The sequence below is a fragment of the Microcaecilia unicolor genome, chromosome 8, assembly GCF_901765095.1.
Source record: "Microcaecilia unicolor chromosome 8, aMicUni1.1, whole genome shotgun sequence".
Lineage (NCBI taxonomy): Eukaryota > Metazoa > Chordata > Amphibia > Gymnophiona > Siphonopidae > Microcaecilia > Microcaecilia unicolor.
In genome coordinates, this window is record NC_044038.1 from 212,153,853 (window position 1) to 212,172,415 (window position 18,563).

At 40.8% G+C, this 18,563-nt stretch overlaps 1 protein-coding gene across 2 annotated transcripts in view; it reads right to left on the bottom strand.

The window, feature by feature from the left end:
- Positions 1–729: 729 nt before the first annotated feature.
- Positions 730–18,563, bottom strand: part of DOK5 (docking protein 5) — a 160,250-nt gene continuing 142,416 nt past the window's right edge. For both annotated transcript variants that reach the window (XM_030212132.1, XM_030212133.1), the window contains exon 8: positions 730–1,092. In XM_030212132.1, coding sequence (XP_030067992.1) covers positions 1,028–1,092 — 65 coding nt within the window. In that variant the 3' untranslated portion in view covers positions 730–1,027. The remainder of the gene's footprint in view (positions 1,093–18,563) is intronic.

Here is an 18,563-nt window from a genome sequence, read left to right on the forward strand (position 1 = left end):
TGCCCTTTTGTCCCAATGGTCAGTCTTCCCCTGATCAACCCAATATTAAAAAGCTATTATCCAGATAAGTGCTTTTGCAAATCAGGCTGATATTATTCAAAGGTATGAGACCCTTTGGAGATAAAATGACCAATCTTGCACTTTTCTATGTGCTGTTTAGAACCTAAAAGAGGTATCAATAAATAAAATGCAAGCAATATGCAAGGAAGACTCATGCTGACGTGGCATGCACTGGCATGTGGAGAAAGTGGATTTTCATTCTTGAGCTAGAATTCCACTCCTCAGGTTTATCGAGATTGGTGAAGCTACTGAGGCATCAGTGAAAGCCTTGGCTGCAAGGGGGAATTGGCAGGGGGGTATCTGCCATTGTTCAAAGTCAACACCTGATTGCCAGGATTAGGGTTTTGTATTGGCCAGCTGGTAGAAGGAGCTGCTGCCTGTGGCTTCTGACTGAGGTCTGTCATTGTGATTCACTGGGTTGAGTTGGAAAGGAGGGGGATTATAAAGAGAGGTGGGGGTGGGGACCCTGAATAGGTGCAAATGAGGTCATGTAGTGCCATAGCCCAACAGAATCCAGTTTTGGATGAGCCGGAAGCCTAGAAGGAAGGAATCGAAAAAGTAAAATTAAAAGAGGACCCAAGCCATCGCTGACAGAATGGATTACCAGCTGAAACAATAAAGTGAAATGACAAGGAAACACATTGAACCAACTCATATATTTGCAACAAATTCCTAGGATACAAAACCAGTTTATCATTATTTTTTTTTCTGTTTGTTCAACTTTAAAATATGAAACAAAATGCATTGAATATATACATAACAGAATGATTCTCAAATTTTTTTTTTTTGCAAAGGTTAAAAAATTGCATCGCAGATTTAGGATTTCCAAACCGAGCACAGACTCTTGACACAGTCCTCCTCACCAATGTTCAATTTCAGTTTCTTTTTTTTTTTCACTTTAATAATCTTGAATCAGTTTGTCTCCAAATATAACAGAAGAAGCTTCCGAAATCTTTTGCAGTCTTTATCAATGTTCTGATCTGTAGCTGGGGAACGTATCTGTTCGATGGAGCTTCAGTGGACTGGAAACATCTTCAGCAATAGAAATTAAAAAGACAAAAATAAAAAGATAATTAATGTTCTCTACTACCTTATCCTAATGAGTGAGTCAGCAGTGGAGGTGTGAACTTGGCCCAAGAACCAATGAAACTTATCAAGAGGTGAGAAAGTCTTCAAGGGCAAGCGGGCTTATGACACAAAGGCCTCCAGTGAGCTAATATCACAAGGCTGGGATAGAGTAGAGAAGGACAGAGGTGATTATCAGATTGCTTGGCTTGGGTGAGCTACCTAATTTTTCATATTCAGTATCATAAAGTACAGGTAGAACAGAAATAAGGCTTTGTGGAAATTTTATAAGAAGCTGTTTAGTTTAGGTGGCAAGAATAGGTGTGAATGGCAGTATTCTAATTGGTTACGTGTGTCTGTGGACACACATCCATGCAATGACCATTTTCTGGCTATACAGTATTCTATAAGTATGTACCAAGATTCAATGGCATGTACTTTGAAGGTTGGGGGGGGGGGGGGGAGATCACATGGGCAAGGTCCACACTTATATGCATAGACTGTAAAAGTTTATAATTTAAGTACATTATTTTGAAATCTAGGTATAAGCATTTAGACCAGCTCTATGAATGGACATGCCTGTGCCATCTAATTTTCTTTATAAAATAGGCTTCAAATAGTATCAGTTAAGTGTGCAACTTAGCACACCTATTTTACACATGCCATTGACATGGCCTAAATGGTCGCAACTAAACTTACGCTAATATTCCATGAGGGCATCTTGGTGCGCATATGCTGTTATATAATTGGCATCCAATACACACCATCGGCACAGCTAAATGGAGGTGCCAATTTGAAGAATTGCCTTGATACTTAAATATTTTTAGAGGAAATGGTGTGGTAGCCATGTTAGTCCAGAACACTGCATTAGTGACTTTATGGTGAGAATACTAAGAGGAAATTTTCAGATAATCCTGGAACATAAGACCTTTGAAGTTAACATGATGAAATATTCTGACATCCACTAGAAAGGTCTTAACAAAGATCTGGGTTTCCTATCACGTTATAAACCATAAAATGATACTGCTTTGTTACCCTCTGATCACCCAGCCATCTCTCCCTGTTTCTCATCCCCACCTCCACTCCTACTTTTCCATGGATTGTAATTGAAATGCTATTATGAGTCACTTATATATTCTGATATTTGTCACCATTTGGTCATTTCTGATATTATTATTATTGTTATTATTTAAGACATTTATATCCCACATTATCCCAAACAAGTTTGAGTTCAATGTGGCTTACAATAAACAGTATTGGATACATAACAAAGAATAATGCATAAGAAAGTAATTTGTTGTAAGAATCCAATTTTACAATACAATATCATAAACATACTGGGATCATAGGAGCCGACTCTGTGCTTGAGCACCCCAATATTGAGAACAGTCCTTGTATGTGTCCAAGGAGGGGTTATTTCCATTGGGCTTAGCACCCCCAATAATTTTGAAAAGTTAGCTCCTATGACTGGGATAGCTATGGATGTTTAACATTTAGAAAATCTATTATGAATGAGAAATTGCACATGAAGCAAAGAGAACGTTAATGGTAAATAGAGTAATAACCAATTCAGGTAATAATTAATTGTTTGAGATATGGTTGTTCTTTGTGAGGGTTTGTTTGAATAGGAACAATTTGAGGAATTTACGGAATCTAGTATATTCCTGTATATTTCTTGGGTGGTAAGGAGTTCCACCATTTGGTTCCTAGGTTAGTGACGTCTGCAGAGTGGACAGTTTTGTAAATCACTTTTTTGCAATTTGGGAGGTGTAGTCTGAGATAGTTTCTTGTCTCATATTTAGTGTTTCTTTGAGGTAAGTTTATTAATGGTACCATATAGTCTGGAGCTGTGCCATTTAGTATTTGAAAGATAAAGGTACATAATTTGAAGGTGATTCTCGCTTTGATGGGAAGCCAGTGTAATTTGATTAATAAAGCGGAGGCACTTTCAAAACGAGAGATTTTGTATATGAACCTGGCTGCAGTGTTTTGAGCTGTTTGGAGTTTTTTCAACAGCATATACTGTATGGCATTACAGTAATCGAATTGGGATAATGTTAATGATTGTACCAATAGCCTGAATGTTTCTGTTGAGAAATAGGGTCTGATCCTTTTTAGTTTCCAAAGAGACCTAAAAGATTTTGTGATTACTGAGGAAACTTGAGTATCAAATGTTAAATGTTTTCCCCGTGCGTCATGGCCTGGAAATGGTGTGTGCTTAAGGTAGAACTACATATTAACATAGTAAATGATGGTAGATAAAGACCTGTACAGTCCATCCAGTCGGACCAACAAGATAAACTCATTTTACATAGTATGCAATACTTTATATGTATACCAGAGTTTGATTTGTCCTTGCCATTCTCAGGGCCCAGAACTATTCTTGTACTAAATGTTCTGAAGCTAACATCGAAACCCCTTAAAATTTACACTCCAACCCATCCATATCTATTCAGTCATAATCAGGGCACAGACCGTAGAAGTCTGCCCAGCACTGGTTTTGCTTTCCAATTACTGGTGTTGCCACTCAATCTCCGCTAAGATTCTATGGATCATTCCTTCTAAACAGGATACCTTTGTGTTTATCCCATGCATGTTTGAATTCCATTACCGTTTTCATCTCCACCACCTCCCACGGAGGACATTCAATGCATCCACCACCCTTTCTGTTAAAAAAAACACTTCTTGACATTACTCCTGAGTCTGCCCCCCCCCCCCCCCCCTTCAACCTCAATTCAAGTCCTCTAGTTCTACTGCCTTCCCATCTCCGGAAAAGGTTTGTTTGTTTGTAACGTTTGTAACGTTTGTAACGTTCAAATATTTGAACATCTGTATCATGTCACCCCTGTTTCTCCTTTCCTCCAAGGTATACATGTGCAGGTCAGCAAGTCTCTACTTGTACGGTTTGCAATTCAAATCCTATACCATTTTTCTAGTTTTTCTTTACAGCGCTTCTAGTCTTTTTACATCTTTAGCAAGATATGGCCTCCAAAACTGAACACAATATTCCAAGTGGGGCCTCATCAATGACTTGTAGAGGGGCATCAACACCTCCTTTCTTCTGCTGGTTATAACTCTGTATGCAGCCTAGCATCCTTCTGGCCATGGCCATCGCCTTGTCACATTGTTTCTTAACCTTCAGATCCTTGGACACCAACTACCGCCAGAGGCCATGTTGGGCCAGCGGTAGTTCCAGGTTACCCCATGGCAACCCTTTAGTAAAGAGGCCCCTGAATGAAAAAATATTTCCTCCTATTTGTTTTAAAAGTATGTCCACGTAACTTCATTGGAGTGCCCCATGAACTTAGTACCTGTACTGAATATAATATATAAACCACTTTTATTGTAACCACAGAAAGGTGATATATCAAGTCCCATCCCATTTCCCTTTCTTTATACTTTTTCAAAGAGTAAAAAATCAATTCACTTTTACCCATTCTACACCACTCAGAATTTTGTAGACCTCAATCATACCTCCTCTTAGACATCTCTTTTCCAAGCTAACGAGCCCTAACCTAACACATATCGTCTCAAGAAACCCAATGACTATTCTCTATCTTGCAAATGTAATTGAATCAATGTAATCTCTAACAACTGTTAAATGTAAGCCACAATGAACCGAAACTCATTTTTGGATAATTGTGGGATACGAGTATGAATAAATTAAATAAAATAACCTCTTTAGCTTTTCCTCATATGAGGCAGATAGTAAAGTTTCTCACTCAACCAAGAAAACCAAGAGAAAAGAAAAACACCATAACATTCTATCTAGACATATCCAGTGGAAACCAACCCTCATTAATCTACTAAATTAAATGCTAACTTAAAAAATATGTTTTAAGTTGAATCTTGAAATTCTTTAAAGATTCCTCTTTTTGTAAAGCAATAGATAAGCTATTCCAAAGTGCTGAGGCCAATCAGAAAAACGTGCCATTCCCGGTCATTGCAAAACATGCTTTAGAAGCATGGGGTACAACCATCCTATTATCAGTCAATCAGTGGCGTTCCGTGCTTGGCTGACACCCGGGGCGGATCGCCGCTGCGCGCACCCCCTGGGTGCAGTGCAACACGGCGCCCCCCCCCCGGCATGGAACGGCACCCCCCCTGGCGTTGGCACCCCCCTGACGTGGACCCTAAACCCTGCCCCCCCTGGCAAAGTGCCTCTCACTCCCCACCTGCCTACCAGCTGAGCTCCGGCCGGCACCTCCAATCTGCAGCGCTGCAGACTTTAAATGAAGAAAACCATCTCGTCGTTGGCCCTTCACTACTGAGTCCCGCCCTCTGATATAACTTCCTATTTCCTTGAGGGCGGGACTCAGTAGTGAAGGGCCAACGACGAGACGGTTTTCTTCATTTAAAGTCAGCAGCGCTGCAGATTGGAGGTGCCGGGCCGGATCTCAGCTGGTAGGCAGGTGGAAACTGTTGGGGGGAGTGAGAGGTGCTGTGCCGGGGGGGGGGGGGGGGTGGACGGAGCACCCCCCCACCCGTTGACACCCGAGGCGGACCGCCCCCACCGCCCCGCCCTTGCTACGCCACTGCAGTCAATGATCTAAGAGACCTACTGGGATCACATGGGATTGCCAAAGATAATAAATAAGGTAGGGCAAGTTCAAACAATGCTCTATAGGCTAACATAAGTATCTTAAATTCAACTCAATATTTCACTGAAAGCCAATGAAACCTCAAGAACAACAAAGTAACATGGTCCCTAATAGACAAATGGCTGCATTTTGAAGAGTTTGGAGCCTCTTTAACTTACCGTCGAGAGCCCTGTATAAACTAAAATTACCATAGTCTAATATTGAAAACTTCACTCTTTGGTAGTTTCTAGTAGTGGTTTCACTTTAAGACAAACCAAGATTGGCTGGATAGAATCTGTTTTGAAAATTATTGATTCTGCACCTTTCCTCTGGCCTCACTGGCTCTTGGCTGCCCCACTGACTTTAATAGCCCATATAGACTTGAATGACAAAACAAAAATGAAACAAACCATTGGCACCTTTATTGTTTTTTTTGTTAAATTTTGGATGTGAAGCATAAGAGCATTTTTGTTTCACTTTGTACATCCTTTTCAAATTTCATTTCATATTGGCTGTAGTACTCAAGGAGTCCACTGGATGCCCTCCTCCAACAAAAAAAAAAAAGGAGAGAAAAGACCATTTTCAGAATGTTTTGAGATGAATGAAGGTCAGCAAATTTTTGCAAGTCCATATCAAGCATAATACTGCTTTAGAAGATGCAACCATTCAAAAAGATCAGCAGCAGGGACCGCTGCCATACAGACACTGATTTCAAAACACAAATCAAATGCATTAGTCAGTGGAGGAGTGGCTTAGTGGTTAGGGTGGTGGACTTTGGTCCTGGGGAACTGAAGAACTGAGTTCGATTCCCACTTCAGGCACAGGCAGCTCCTTGTGGCTCTGGGCAAGTCACTTAACCCTCCATTGCCCCATGTAAGCCGCATTGAGCCTGCCATGAGTGGGAAAGCGCAGGGTACAAATGTAACAAAAATAAAATAGATACTATTGGAGATTCTACATGGAATGTTTGCTATTCCACTAGCAACATTCCATGTAGAAGGCTGCGCAGGCTTCTGTTTCTGTGAGTCTGATGTCCTGCACGTACTTGCAGGAGGTCAGACTCACAGAAGCAGAAGCCTGCACGGCCACATTGGTGATCTGCAAGGGCCGACTTCTACATGGAATGTTGCTAGTGGAATAGCAACATTCCATGTAGAATCTCAAATAGTAACAACAGAGTGGGGAGGAGTGGCCTAGTGGTTAGGGTGGTGGACTTTGGTCCTGAGGAACTGAGTTTGATTCCCACTTCAGGCACAGGCAGCTCCTTGTGACTCTGGGCAAGTCACTTAACCCTCCATTGCCCCATGTAAGCCGCATTGAGCCTGCCATGAGTTGGAAAGCACGGGGTACAAATGTAATAAAAAATAAAATAAATAAAAATCTTATGGGATCAAAACAGAAGCAGGAATTTGCAATGCTCAGATCAGCAGACCACCGCACAAAGTTAGGAGTAGAAGAAAGGCTTTAATTCCACCAAAAACATACTAAGTCCAACGTGGCCACACTTCGCCTAAAAGAGCTGTCACAGCCAGTCTTTGAAAAGATCCTACCTTTTAGTCCGTTTTTGAAGGTCAAACACATTTATTCAGATAAAGTCATCTGTGATGGTACAAAAATCTGAGGAGAGAATATATCCAGCGAGACACAAAACAGGGATAGCCAGAACAACACAAACAGGAATATATATCCGACGAGACACATAAGAAGAGGGATAGCCAGAACAACATAAACAACACTAATGCCACCCCTAAGCAGAGGCATAGCCAGACCTCAAATTCTGGATGGGACACTGGGCAAAACTGGGTGGGCACATGTAGTCTCTATATCATCCCCCCTCTGCGCCAACAAAAAAAACATTAAATATCTGAGCTGATGGGGATCCCTAAGCTCCACCAGCTGCAGAGGTTCTCCGGAGGCAAGAACAGCTCCCTCCCCTTGCTCCAGCTGGTGGCACTGTGCATGTGCTGCCCTGACCCCTCGTGCATACTCAGGTTTCATACCTGTGTGAAAACATAGCATGTGCAGCAGGGGAGGCCAGCAAAACAGCAACACATACACAGTGCTGCCGGCTGAAGCAAGTAGGAAAGGGTGCTGTTCTTGCCGCCGGAGGATTTATGCAGCAGGTGGGGCTTGGGGATCTCCCCACCCAGCTATTACAAGGGTGCTAGAATTTTGGGCGGGCCTACACCACTTCCCCTACGACTAAAGATAACAACTTAGTGTGCACTCTTTTTTATGACCACTTTTCACGTGATATTGTGAGAATTTTAAGAAAACGTTGGCACTAATCTAGGGAATCTCAAATTTTCCTGAAAAGGAATTGATGCTGGCTTATAAGAGACATAAAAACACTTCCCACCAATCAGAGTAACAGGAGGACCAAAGTGGACATTATCCCAGTGGCCTATGTTCTATCTTTGAAGTCAATTTGAAGACAAAAGGGTTCTTTCACTAAGGAGCACTAATGAATTTAGTGTACGCTAAATGCTAAGATGCCCTTATATTCCTATGGGCATATTATCATTTACTGTATGCTAATCATTAGTGTGAGCTAAATCCGTTAGCTCGCCTTAGTAAAAGGATCCCTAAGACTCAAACAGTGGACCACTGGGGTGACTTACAAATTAAGTGGTCCTTTTACTAAGATATGCTAATGGATTTAGTGCAAACTAATGATTAGTGTATGCTAAATCCATTAACCCACCTTAATAAAAGGACCCCAAGACATTTCTCTAACTGTAGGTCAGAAGGTGTCATTACATTGTTATATGCCCTTGTGAGTTACTGTACATTGGAAAGACCAAAAGAAAATTAAAGACCAGAATTATTGAATATAGAAAGTGCAATCAACCACAGAATATTGGAGAAACCACTTGTAGATCACTGCATTAAGAACAATTGCACTTTTTAAAATGTTGTATTTATGATTTTTGCAATACTCTATCGAATCAAAACAATTTGAATAGAAATTGAGATACAACACAACAAAAAATCCCAAATATGAAACACAAACTAAAGAAGTAAAACTAAGGGATCCTTTTACAAAGGACCGCTAACAGCCTCTCTTAGCGTGTCTTAGTAGAAGGACCCCTAAGTTCTCCTTACAGAACAAATTAGGGGGAGATCCAAGATATGGAAAAGAGGAGTTAATTATTAATACAAACAAATAACACCAAAGAAAGAGCCTAAAGTCTCAAATATCTGCAAGAATCACAGCTAAAACTACTCAACTGCTCCCCATGTCACTCGCAGCCAAAGTGGGTCTTATTTTACCATCAAGGAAAAGTTGAAATTGTGCAGGTTCAAAGAAAACATATTTATGCGTTTCACAAGTCACAATACGTTTACAGGGAAATCTCGCATTCGAAGAGAACGAGCCTCCTGGGCCGAAAGTAAGAACTTTTTTCTTTGATCTTGTGTTAATTTACATAAATCAGAAAACACCCACAATTTGTGATCAAGAAATAAGACAGTTTTGTTATAACAATGCATAATTAACATCCCCCCGATATTTAGCGCTATTTAACTGGCCAGGAACAGCTCTTGGCCAGTTAAATAGTGCTTAACCGACTATTCACGAATATTTAGCGGGAGATAGCTGGTTCTCTCCCACTGAATATTCCTGGTTAGCGTTTAGCAGCTACCAAGTTATATTGTGCAATATAGCCAGCTATCCGCTATTATTCAGCACATCACCAGCTAAATTTGGCGATCTTTCGGTGGCCAAAAAAGAAAACAGGATGCTAAGAATTATTAGGAAAGGAATGGTGAATAAGACCAAAAATACTATAATGCCTTTGTATCGCTCCATGGTGTGACCGAACCTTGAGTACTGTGTTCAGTTCTGGGCTCCGTATCTCAAAAAAGATATAGCGGAATTAGAAAAGGTTCAAAGAAGAGCAACCAAAATGATAAAGGAGATGGAACTCCTCTCGTATGAGGAAAGGCTAAAGAGGTTAGGGGAGATATGATTGAGGTCTACAAAATCCTGAATGGTGTAGAGCGAGTAGAAGTAAATCAATTTTTTACTCATTCCAAAAGTATAAAGACTAAGGGACACTCGAGGAAGTTACATGGAAATACTTTTAAAACAAATAGGAGGGAATATTTTTTCACTCAACTAATAGTTAAACTCTGGAACTCTTTGCAGAAGATATGGTAACAGCGGTTAGCATATCTGGGTTTAAGAAAGGTTTGGACAAGTTTCTGGAGGAAAAGTCCATAGTCTGCTATTGAGACAGACACAGAGATGCAATTGCTTGGCCCAGGATTGGCAGCATGGAATGTTGCTATTAATTGGGTTTCTGCCAGGTACTTGTGACCTGGATTGGCCACTGTTGGAAACAAGATACTGGACTGGATGGACCATTGGTCTGACCCAGTATGGCTACTCTTATGTTCTTTGGCTGATGTAAACTTAACCAGACAGCACTGAATATTGGCTTGGCCAGTTAAGTTTAAACTGGCCAAAAATAAACTGGATATTCAATTCTGATTACCGGAAATGGCCCAACATTGAATATCCAGTCTCATCGCCGACTGCAGAAGGGCTGTCTCCCGTGGTCTGATTAACAGCCCCTCTATCTTTATCCTGCTCAAAAACAAAAGTTACCAATAATGTAACTCTATTTGTCTCTTCATCCCCTGATTGTTCTAGGGTGGATGATATACCAAGACTATCGCTAGAAATATTAGGGGTTTCTATACTCCCTTGCTCAGATCTCTTTGGCAAGAAATTGCATTTAGCAACAGGAGGATGAGTTTCCACAGGGATCTTCAGTATTTCCAAAAACACTTCTTTAAAGTGTCTCTTTTGCAGCTCAAAGTCTACTTTCAGGACATTCACAAATCTAAAATTCAAATATCTCAATTTCTTCTCAAACACTTCTATCCTACGATGAGCGATCAGTCCACCTTGTACAAATATATTAAATAGCGCACCTTATTGTTCCTGTGACTATTCCATTTTCTCAATACTTTCTATTGCTGAGGTCAACCTCTCCTCCTTTTGAGCCATTTTACCTTCCAGATTATTTGTCAAATGAGCGAGTTCTTCCAGTCTTAGTTAATGAAGATTTCATCCGGACCAGGGCTGACCAAATGGCATTGAGTGTAACAACCAGAGGTTAATCAAACTTCAAGGGGCTGGCCCCTCACTTTGGGTTCCCCCAAATAATGGCCTGGATAATCCAATTCTGAGGCCTCCAAAACTGACTTCATTACCTGCTCCAGTGCCACAGATACTAGCTCCATGCTCAAACATCTAGTTCCAGATTGTGATTTCCCCGAGCAAGTAGACTAGACCAGGGTAATCAGTACATCCCTGTAATCCACTCCAAGAAACCCAGAACTAGAGTGCACTTCGGCATTCTGGTCTGGATCTTACAGCTGCTCGATTCTGGAACTTGGCTGGGAGGGTGGACTTTGTGTGTCTGGACTCAATGAGACCTTCAGCAGTTGCCTCCAGCAAAACCTTCTCCGCCAGCGATTCTATGGCTAGAGACACTATTTTGGAAGATGCAATGAAAGTTGAAACTAAGGACTGCTTGCCATCAGGAGGTTTAGGAGACTCGGAGGACAGAATCCTTATTTTAGCCCTTCACCGGGGCCATCTCAAGTTGAAAAATTCAAACCAGGAAATCGTTCTAAGGTAAAAGCTTGAGAGCTGAACCCGTGCAGCCACACACATCTAGCAGGCAGACACCATTTTGGATCTCTCCACAACCCTGATCGTAGTTTTGATCAGTTAAGAATTTTAAGTTCAGAAGAAGGGCAAAAAAAATTATATTTAAACTCAACTTAACCTCATTCTACCACAATATCACTTTGTATTCATTCATACCATGTATTTGTTCAGACCGGAATCGGCTAACGCCGTTAATGGTAATATGTAAGCCACCTTGAGCCTGCAAAAAGGTGGGAAAATGTAGGATACAAATGTAACAAATGTAAATGTAATATCGTAACACAGGATGGATTAAACGATGAATCTGATCTTCCAGTGTTTTTATTAACATAGATGTTGAAAAGCTGACTGTAGTGCTAATAATTTAAGTAGAACTACTAATGAGCTTTTTTTATTTTTTTATTTAACACATTTATATCCCACATTTTCCCACTCAGTTGCAGGCTCAATGTGGCTTACATAATACCGAAGAGGCAGGCTCCGGTTCAGTAAAATACAAATACACAATATAGTAATAAGCATCTAAGAAACATAAGTACAAGGCAACAAAGAAATAAAGAGGGGGTGGTGATAGAAGTCCAATACGGTCCATAGTTTTGCTGTGTCGCAGGAAGTAGAAAGTTAACTGGGGTCAGGGGGGGAAAAGCCTTCTTAAACAAGTTGGTTTTCAGTAATTTCCTGAAGTTAAGATGGTTATGGATAGATTTCACGGTTTGGGGCAGAGCGTTCCACAGTTGTTTACTTATGTAAGAAAAGCTGGATGCATAAATTGATTTGTATCTAAGTCCATTGCAGTCTGGATAATGCAAATTTAAGTAAGTTTGGGAAAGGGCTGGTACTATTTCTGGGGGGTAGATTTATGAGATTCAACATGTATCCAGGAACTTCGCCGTAATAATCTTGTGGACCAGAGTTCAAACCTTGAAGGCAATACGTTCCTTGGTGGGAAGCCAATGCAATTTTTCACAAAGGGGTTTGGCACTTTCAAATTTTGATTTTCCAAATATCAGTCTGGATGCTGTATTCTGTGCAGTCTGAAGTTTCTTAATTAGTTGTTCTTTACAACCTGCATAAATTCCGTTGCAGTAATCTAAATGGCTTAATACCATTGATTGCATTAAGTTGCGAAATACATCTCGTGGGAAGAAAGGTTTTATACGTTTAAGTTTCCACATTGAGTGGAACATTTTCTTTGTAGTGGAATTTACTTGGCTTTCAAGTGTCAGATTGCGGTCAATTATGACACCAAGTAGTTTTAGGCTATCTGAGATAGGGAGGGCATGGTTAGGGATGTTTAAGGTTGAAGGTCTATATTTATTGTGTTGAGATGAAAGGATAAGACAATGAGTCTTTTCAGTATTTAGTTTCAGTTGGAATGAGTTTGTCCATGTGTCCATTGTGTTCATGTTGTGTACTGTTAATTGATAAAGGAGAAGGGGGTAGGGCAGGTTGGCTCTATCCAAAACCAAGGGAGATGTGTCGATTTCATAAGACTCCTGACGCAGGCACTTCTTGCGTCAAGTCATTTGAATGCTCTTCAATATAGGTTTTGAAATCAACACGTCTCCCTTGGTTTTGGATAGAGCTAACCTGTCCTACCCCCTTCTCCGTTATCTGACTACTTTCGTAGGAATTACTGCACCTCCACAGTACGTGGCTTTTTGCTCTCATGTACTGTTAATTTACATGTTCATATCATTTTAATGTGGGATTGTTTAATACATGATAATTGTTTATTTTTTAATTTAAAAATTATTTATAATACACAAATAAATAATAAGAATAAATTTTTAACTTGCATTCATGTGTTTTATCATCTTAGGGCCCTGTTTACTAAGGTGCGCTAGCATTTTTAGAGTATACTAAAATTAGCACGCGCTAAACGCTAGAGATACCCATATGTTCCTATGTGTATCTCTAGCATTAGCACATGCTAAAAATACTGGCGTGCCTATAGTGCAGCTTAGTAAACAGAACCCTTCATTTCTAGTTGCTATTAGAGGAGTGGCCTAATGGTAAGTGTAGCAGGCTTTGATCCAGGCAGCCTGGGTTTCATTCCCACGGCAGCTCCTTGTGACCTTGGGCAAGTCAATTAACCTTCCATTGTCCCAGGTACAAAAACTTAGATTGTGAGCCCTCTAGGGACAGAGAAAGTACCTACATGTAATGTGTACAGCACTGCATGTGTCTATTAGCACTATAGAAATGATTAGTAGTAGAATATAGAGACTCTCTGACTAATATTCAGGCCATGGCAGTCAGCATTTATTTTTAAACGGTACTTAGATGGCCATCCCTGCAGTTCGGAAGTAAGGCCAGTGCTGGGACTCAGACTTCTATGGTGTGTGTCCCAAATATAGCAAAACAGGGAAGACTTCTACAGTCTGTGTCCCGATTATGGAAAGACAGATCTGGATGGGCTGGAGTGAACTTTGACAGCAACTCCAGTAGTTGGGAAATAAGACCAGTGCTAGGCAGACTTCTATGGTCCCGAAAACAGCAAGCACAAATCAAGAACAAATATCCATATAGCTTTTATATCCTATGCTATGAGTGTATCTCAGAGGGGAGGGGAAGATAAGGTTAATAGCAAGTAAAATGTTATCACTTTGCAACGTTGTTGGATTGTTGGTTTGATCACGTATTGACTCATGTAGGTTAATATTCATTTTGAGCCCTAAAAGCCTAGTGTTATTGAAGGTTCAATGATGTTACCTTCTGGAGGGTGGCTGCCAGGAGGTCCTGGTTTGCAATTTTTTGCAAATGATGGGAGCACAGAGCCCAGAGATTATGAAGCATTACAGTAAACATCAATCTTGTTTTGTACTCAACAAATAAATTGTGTTGACAGAAACAAAATATCATTCACATATTTATATAATGAACCTTTGATCTGAAACTAGGCATTTAAAAGCACATTTAAATACAGCTAATGTGGTCTTTTTTTTTCTCCTGATGCCTTTAGAGCTAGAAATTGAAGCAAATAACTGTTTTTTCATACACTTTAATTAAGACGCACTCAGTGCGACTCCATGAATATTTCATGTTCCATAAGGCAGCTGCCTTGTTTACAGTGGGATACAATGTGGAGAAACGAAATGACCATTATCATGTCTGCTCAGTTAGGTTTATTGGCTTTTGACACCTTTGATGTTCAAACAATGTTTAAAAGCAAATTAAAATTAATGATCCCAGCAGTATTTGTCACACTTCTCAGTTGAAGATGTCACATGCAAATACCTCTATTTGTCTCGCTAGAGGATTTTTCTCACTGGTTATGTTTAAACATTGATAATAATGGCAGTGTTTAAAAATGTGTAAATCTTTGCTATAAAGGGGTGATGGAAGCAGGATATAAAGTTCTCAGTTTGTATGACTATACATTAGAAAAATGATGAAAGCTAACAGAGTATCATTACAAGCTTCCCTAGGGTCAGCAAGACACTAGAGGTGTGCCCGGCCAAAAAAAGTTTCAGTTAGCCTTCATTTTAAATGACATTTTTGTGATTTTTATATATTTTTCATGTTTTTTTCCATACATCCTGATTTTTGGCGTACATTGTGCACAAAACCTTTTGATGCACAAAACCTTTTGGTGCACATAAATGTTTGCATGCTCACTAATTCATAGATATACATGCCTAAAAAGTGATTTCAGTTCATTTTATATTTTTAGGTGCCCATATAAACCAAACATGTACTCACAATTCATATTCCGTAGAATACAGATATGAATCAGTCTAGGCTTTGAGCAAGACTGAAATTCAGCTAGGGGCAGCGGAACATCTTATTGGTTGGAGGGGCCAAACAAACCAATTTTTGGCCCTGCCCCCAAGATGCTCTGTTCAGCAAAAATTTGGTGGAGCTATGGCCCAGTGGCCCAGCCAAATCTGCTGCCTAGGAGTGCAGTTCTATGGATCTTTAGATAAGTCAATGTAATTTCAAGTATTCCGCTGACTGTCAGCCAACAAGGTAGGCACAATCTCATCTGGAAACCCTCTAGAACAGGATTTATCAACCCAGCTCTTGGGGAACCCCAAGACGGTCTGGTTTTCAAAATATCCACAATGAATATCCATCTTACTTCTAATGCCAGTCAGAATATCCATGAGATATATTCGCATGTACTGCTCCAGAACATCTCTTTGCTCTGCTCTTCTCTCCCTACAGACCATTTATTACTATTTATTTCTTCTGTAGGGACAGTGGTGGCATTAGCAGTGCTTGATAGTGAAGACACATGGGACTTAGCCAGCTTTTGCTCTGTTTCTAGGTTTTGTCACTTTCATGGAAGCTGGGAAGAGGAGAAGCTCCCACAGTGTCTCGGAGCCTTTGCATCTTCATATTTTCACTACTACTGCCACCAGCATCATAGTAGAATAAGCCACGCCTTCAAAAAAAGGATCTTAGGGAAAAAGAAAGTTGTGAAGGGGATAAGGTTGAGAAGAGAGCAAATTGGTTGTGAAGGATTGAGAATCTTGAGGTCAGGGAAGGGAAGAAAGGGTCAGACCATTTATGTTTTATCTTCTAAAGTTGGAAACCCTACTAACGATTGACTGAATAAAATGCTTCACCTAGATTTGCAGCGTTTAATATATACTTCTTTATAACTCCTATCATGTAACCGAGAGCATAAAGCCAATAGGTATGTACAGAGACACCTGTAAATTCTGCAGCTCACATGCCATCTACATTTGTCATTTCTGTAAGGAAAAACCCATTTGTAATTTGCTTTTAGCCATGTGTTTCACTGATATCCATTTAAGCATTAACTGACAGCTTAATTACAGAAAGCAAAAGTGAATTAGTAACAGTGTTATTTATGATTCCACCTAGAAGATGTAATTACTGAGATGAAAAGTGAACCTCGGAGCATCTAGTTGGAACTCAAGGGGCCAGTAAATAGATCAGATAAAAGAAAAATGAATTTACTGATTGCTTCAATTGCAGTTGCTATTTTATAAGCTATTTTACTCCAAAATCCTAAAACAGAACAAACATGAATATATTCGTATGATATGGAGGAGTCGCCTAATCGTTAAAGCAGCATTCGGTGACCCAGGGGAACCCAATGCAAATCCCACTGCTGCTTCTTGTGATCTTGTGCAAGTCACTTAACCCTCTATTGCCTCAGGTACGAACTTAGATTGTGAGTCCTCCAGGGACAGAAGAATACCTAGAGGGGCATAATCGAAAGGGGCACCCAAGTTTTCCCGAGGATGTCCTTGCAAGACATCCCGGCGAAGGGGCGGGGAAACCCGTATTATCGAAACAAGATGGGCATCCATCTTTTGTTTCGATAATATGGTCGTGGATGCCCAAATCTTGACATTTAGGTCGTCCCTAGAGATAGTCATCCTTAGACTTGGTCGTTTCTGATTTTCTGTGATAATGGAAACTAAGGACGCCCATCTCAGAAACGACCAAATGCAAGCCCTTTAGTCGTGGGAGGAGCCAGCATTCGTAGTGCACTGGTTCCCCTGACATGCCAGGACACCAACCAGGCACTCTAGGGGGCACTGCAGTGGACTTCAGAAAAAGCTCCAAGGTACATAGTTCCCTTACCTTGTATGCTGAGCCCCCCCAAAACCCACTACCCACAACTGTACACCACTACCATAGCCCTTACAGGTGAAGGGGGCACCTAGATGTGGGTACAGTGGGTTTCTGGTGGGTTTTGCTCACATTTACCATCACAAGTGTAACAGGTGGGGGGGATGGGCCTGGGTCCGCCTGCCTAAAGTGCACTGTACCCACTAAAACTGCTCCAGGGGCCTGCATACTGCTGCGATGGACCTGAGTATGACATTTGAGGCTGGCATAAAGGCTTGCACAAAATATTTTTAAAGTTCTTTTTTGAGGGTGGGAGGGGTTAGTGACCACTGGGGGAGTAAGGGGAGGTCATCCTCGATTCCCTCCAGTGATCATCTGGTCAGTTTGGGCACCTTTTTGTGCCTTGGTCACAAGAAATACTGGGCCAGGTAAAGTCGTCCAAATGCTCGTCAGGGACGCCCTTTTTTTTCCATTATGGGTCGAGGATGTGCATGTGTTAGGTACGCCAAAGTCCTGTCTTCGCTACACCTCCAACACGCCCCCCGGAACGTTGGTCATCCCTGCGACGGAAAGCAGTTGGGGACGCCCAAAATCGGCTTTCGATTATGACGATTTGGGCGACCCTGTGAGAAGGACGCCCATCTTCTGATTTGTGTTGAAAGATGAGCGTCCATCTCTTTCGAAAATAAGCCTGCTAGTGTACCTGAATGTACACCACTTCAGTGGCTTGTATAGAGGATAGTAGATGCCTAGAATGTCCTCCCAGTGGAGATGATGGAGACAAAAACACTAATGGAATTTAAAAATGCATGGGATAGACACAAAGGATCCCTAAATAGAAAGAGGATAGTATCAAAGCAAAACTGGACACCTTCACAGCTATGAGTTCATTTATGATGGACAACAGTGGTGCTTAGATGGCTACTACAGCAGTGGAGAAGTAAGGCCAATGCCAGATGGACTTTTACAGTCTGTGTCCTGTATATGACGACAGATCAGGAAAGGCTGGAGTGGGCTTCCCTGGCAACTCCAGTAGTTGACAAGAAGGACCATTGCTGGTCAAACGTCTATGGTCTGAGCCCCAAAGTTATAAGAATTTTGTACCTTTTTTGTTCAATTTTTTCAAACTTTTTTTAAAATCACTTTAACACTTCAACCAAAATAAAGTTGATTTAGTTAGAATAGTCATCTCGAGATGAAGTCATTAACGATCAGCCAGGGGATTACTTAATCCAACATAGACTATGTTTCGCCCTGGAGCTGTTTCAAGGAACACCCCCTGATTTAAACGGAACCAGCATTTCTCAGCCGTTCATACATACTGCTTCGAAATGCCAGTGCCGTTTAAATCAGGGGGGTGTTCCTTGAAACAGCTCTAGGGTGAAACACAGTCTATGTTGGATTAAGTAATCCCCTGGCTGATCGTTAATGACTTCATCTCGAGATGACTATTCTAACTAAATCGACTTTATTATGGTTGAAGTGTTAAAGTGATCAAAAAAAAGTTTGAAAAAATTGACCAAAAAAAGTACAAAATTCTTATAACTAAACACCGATGAGGAGGTGGATGCATAAACCTTCCTGGTTTAGAAGTCTATGTTCAGTAAGTGGCACTGCTG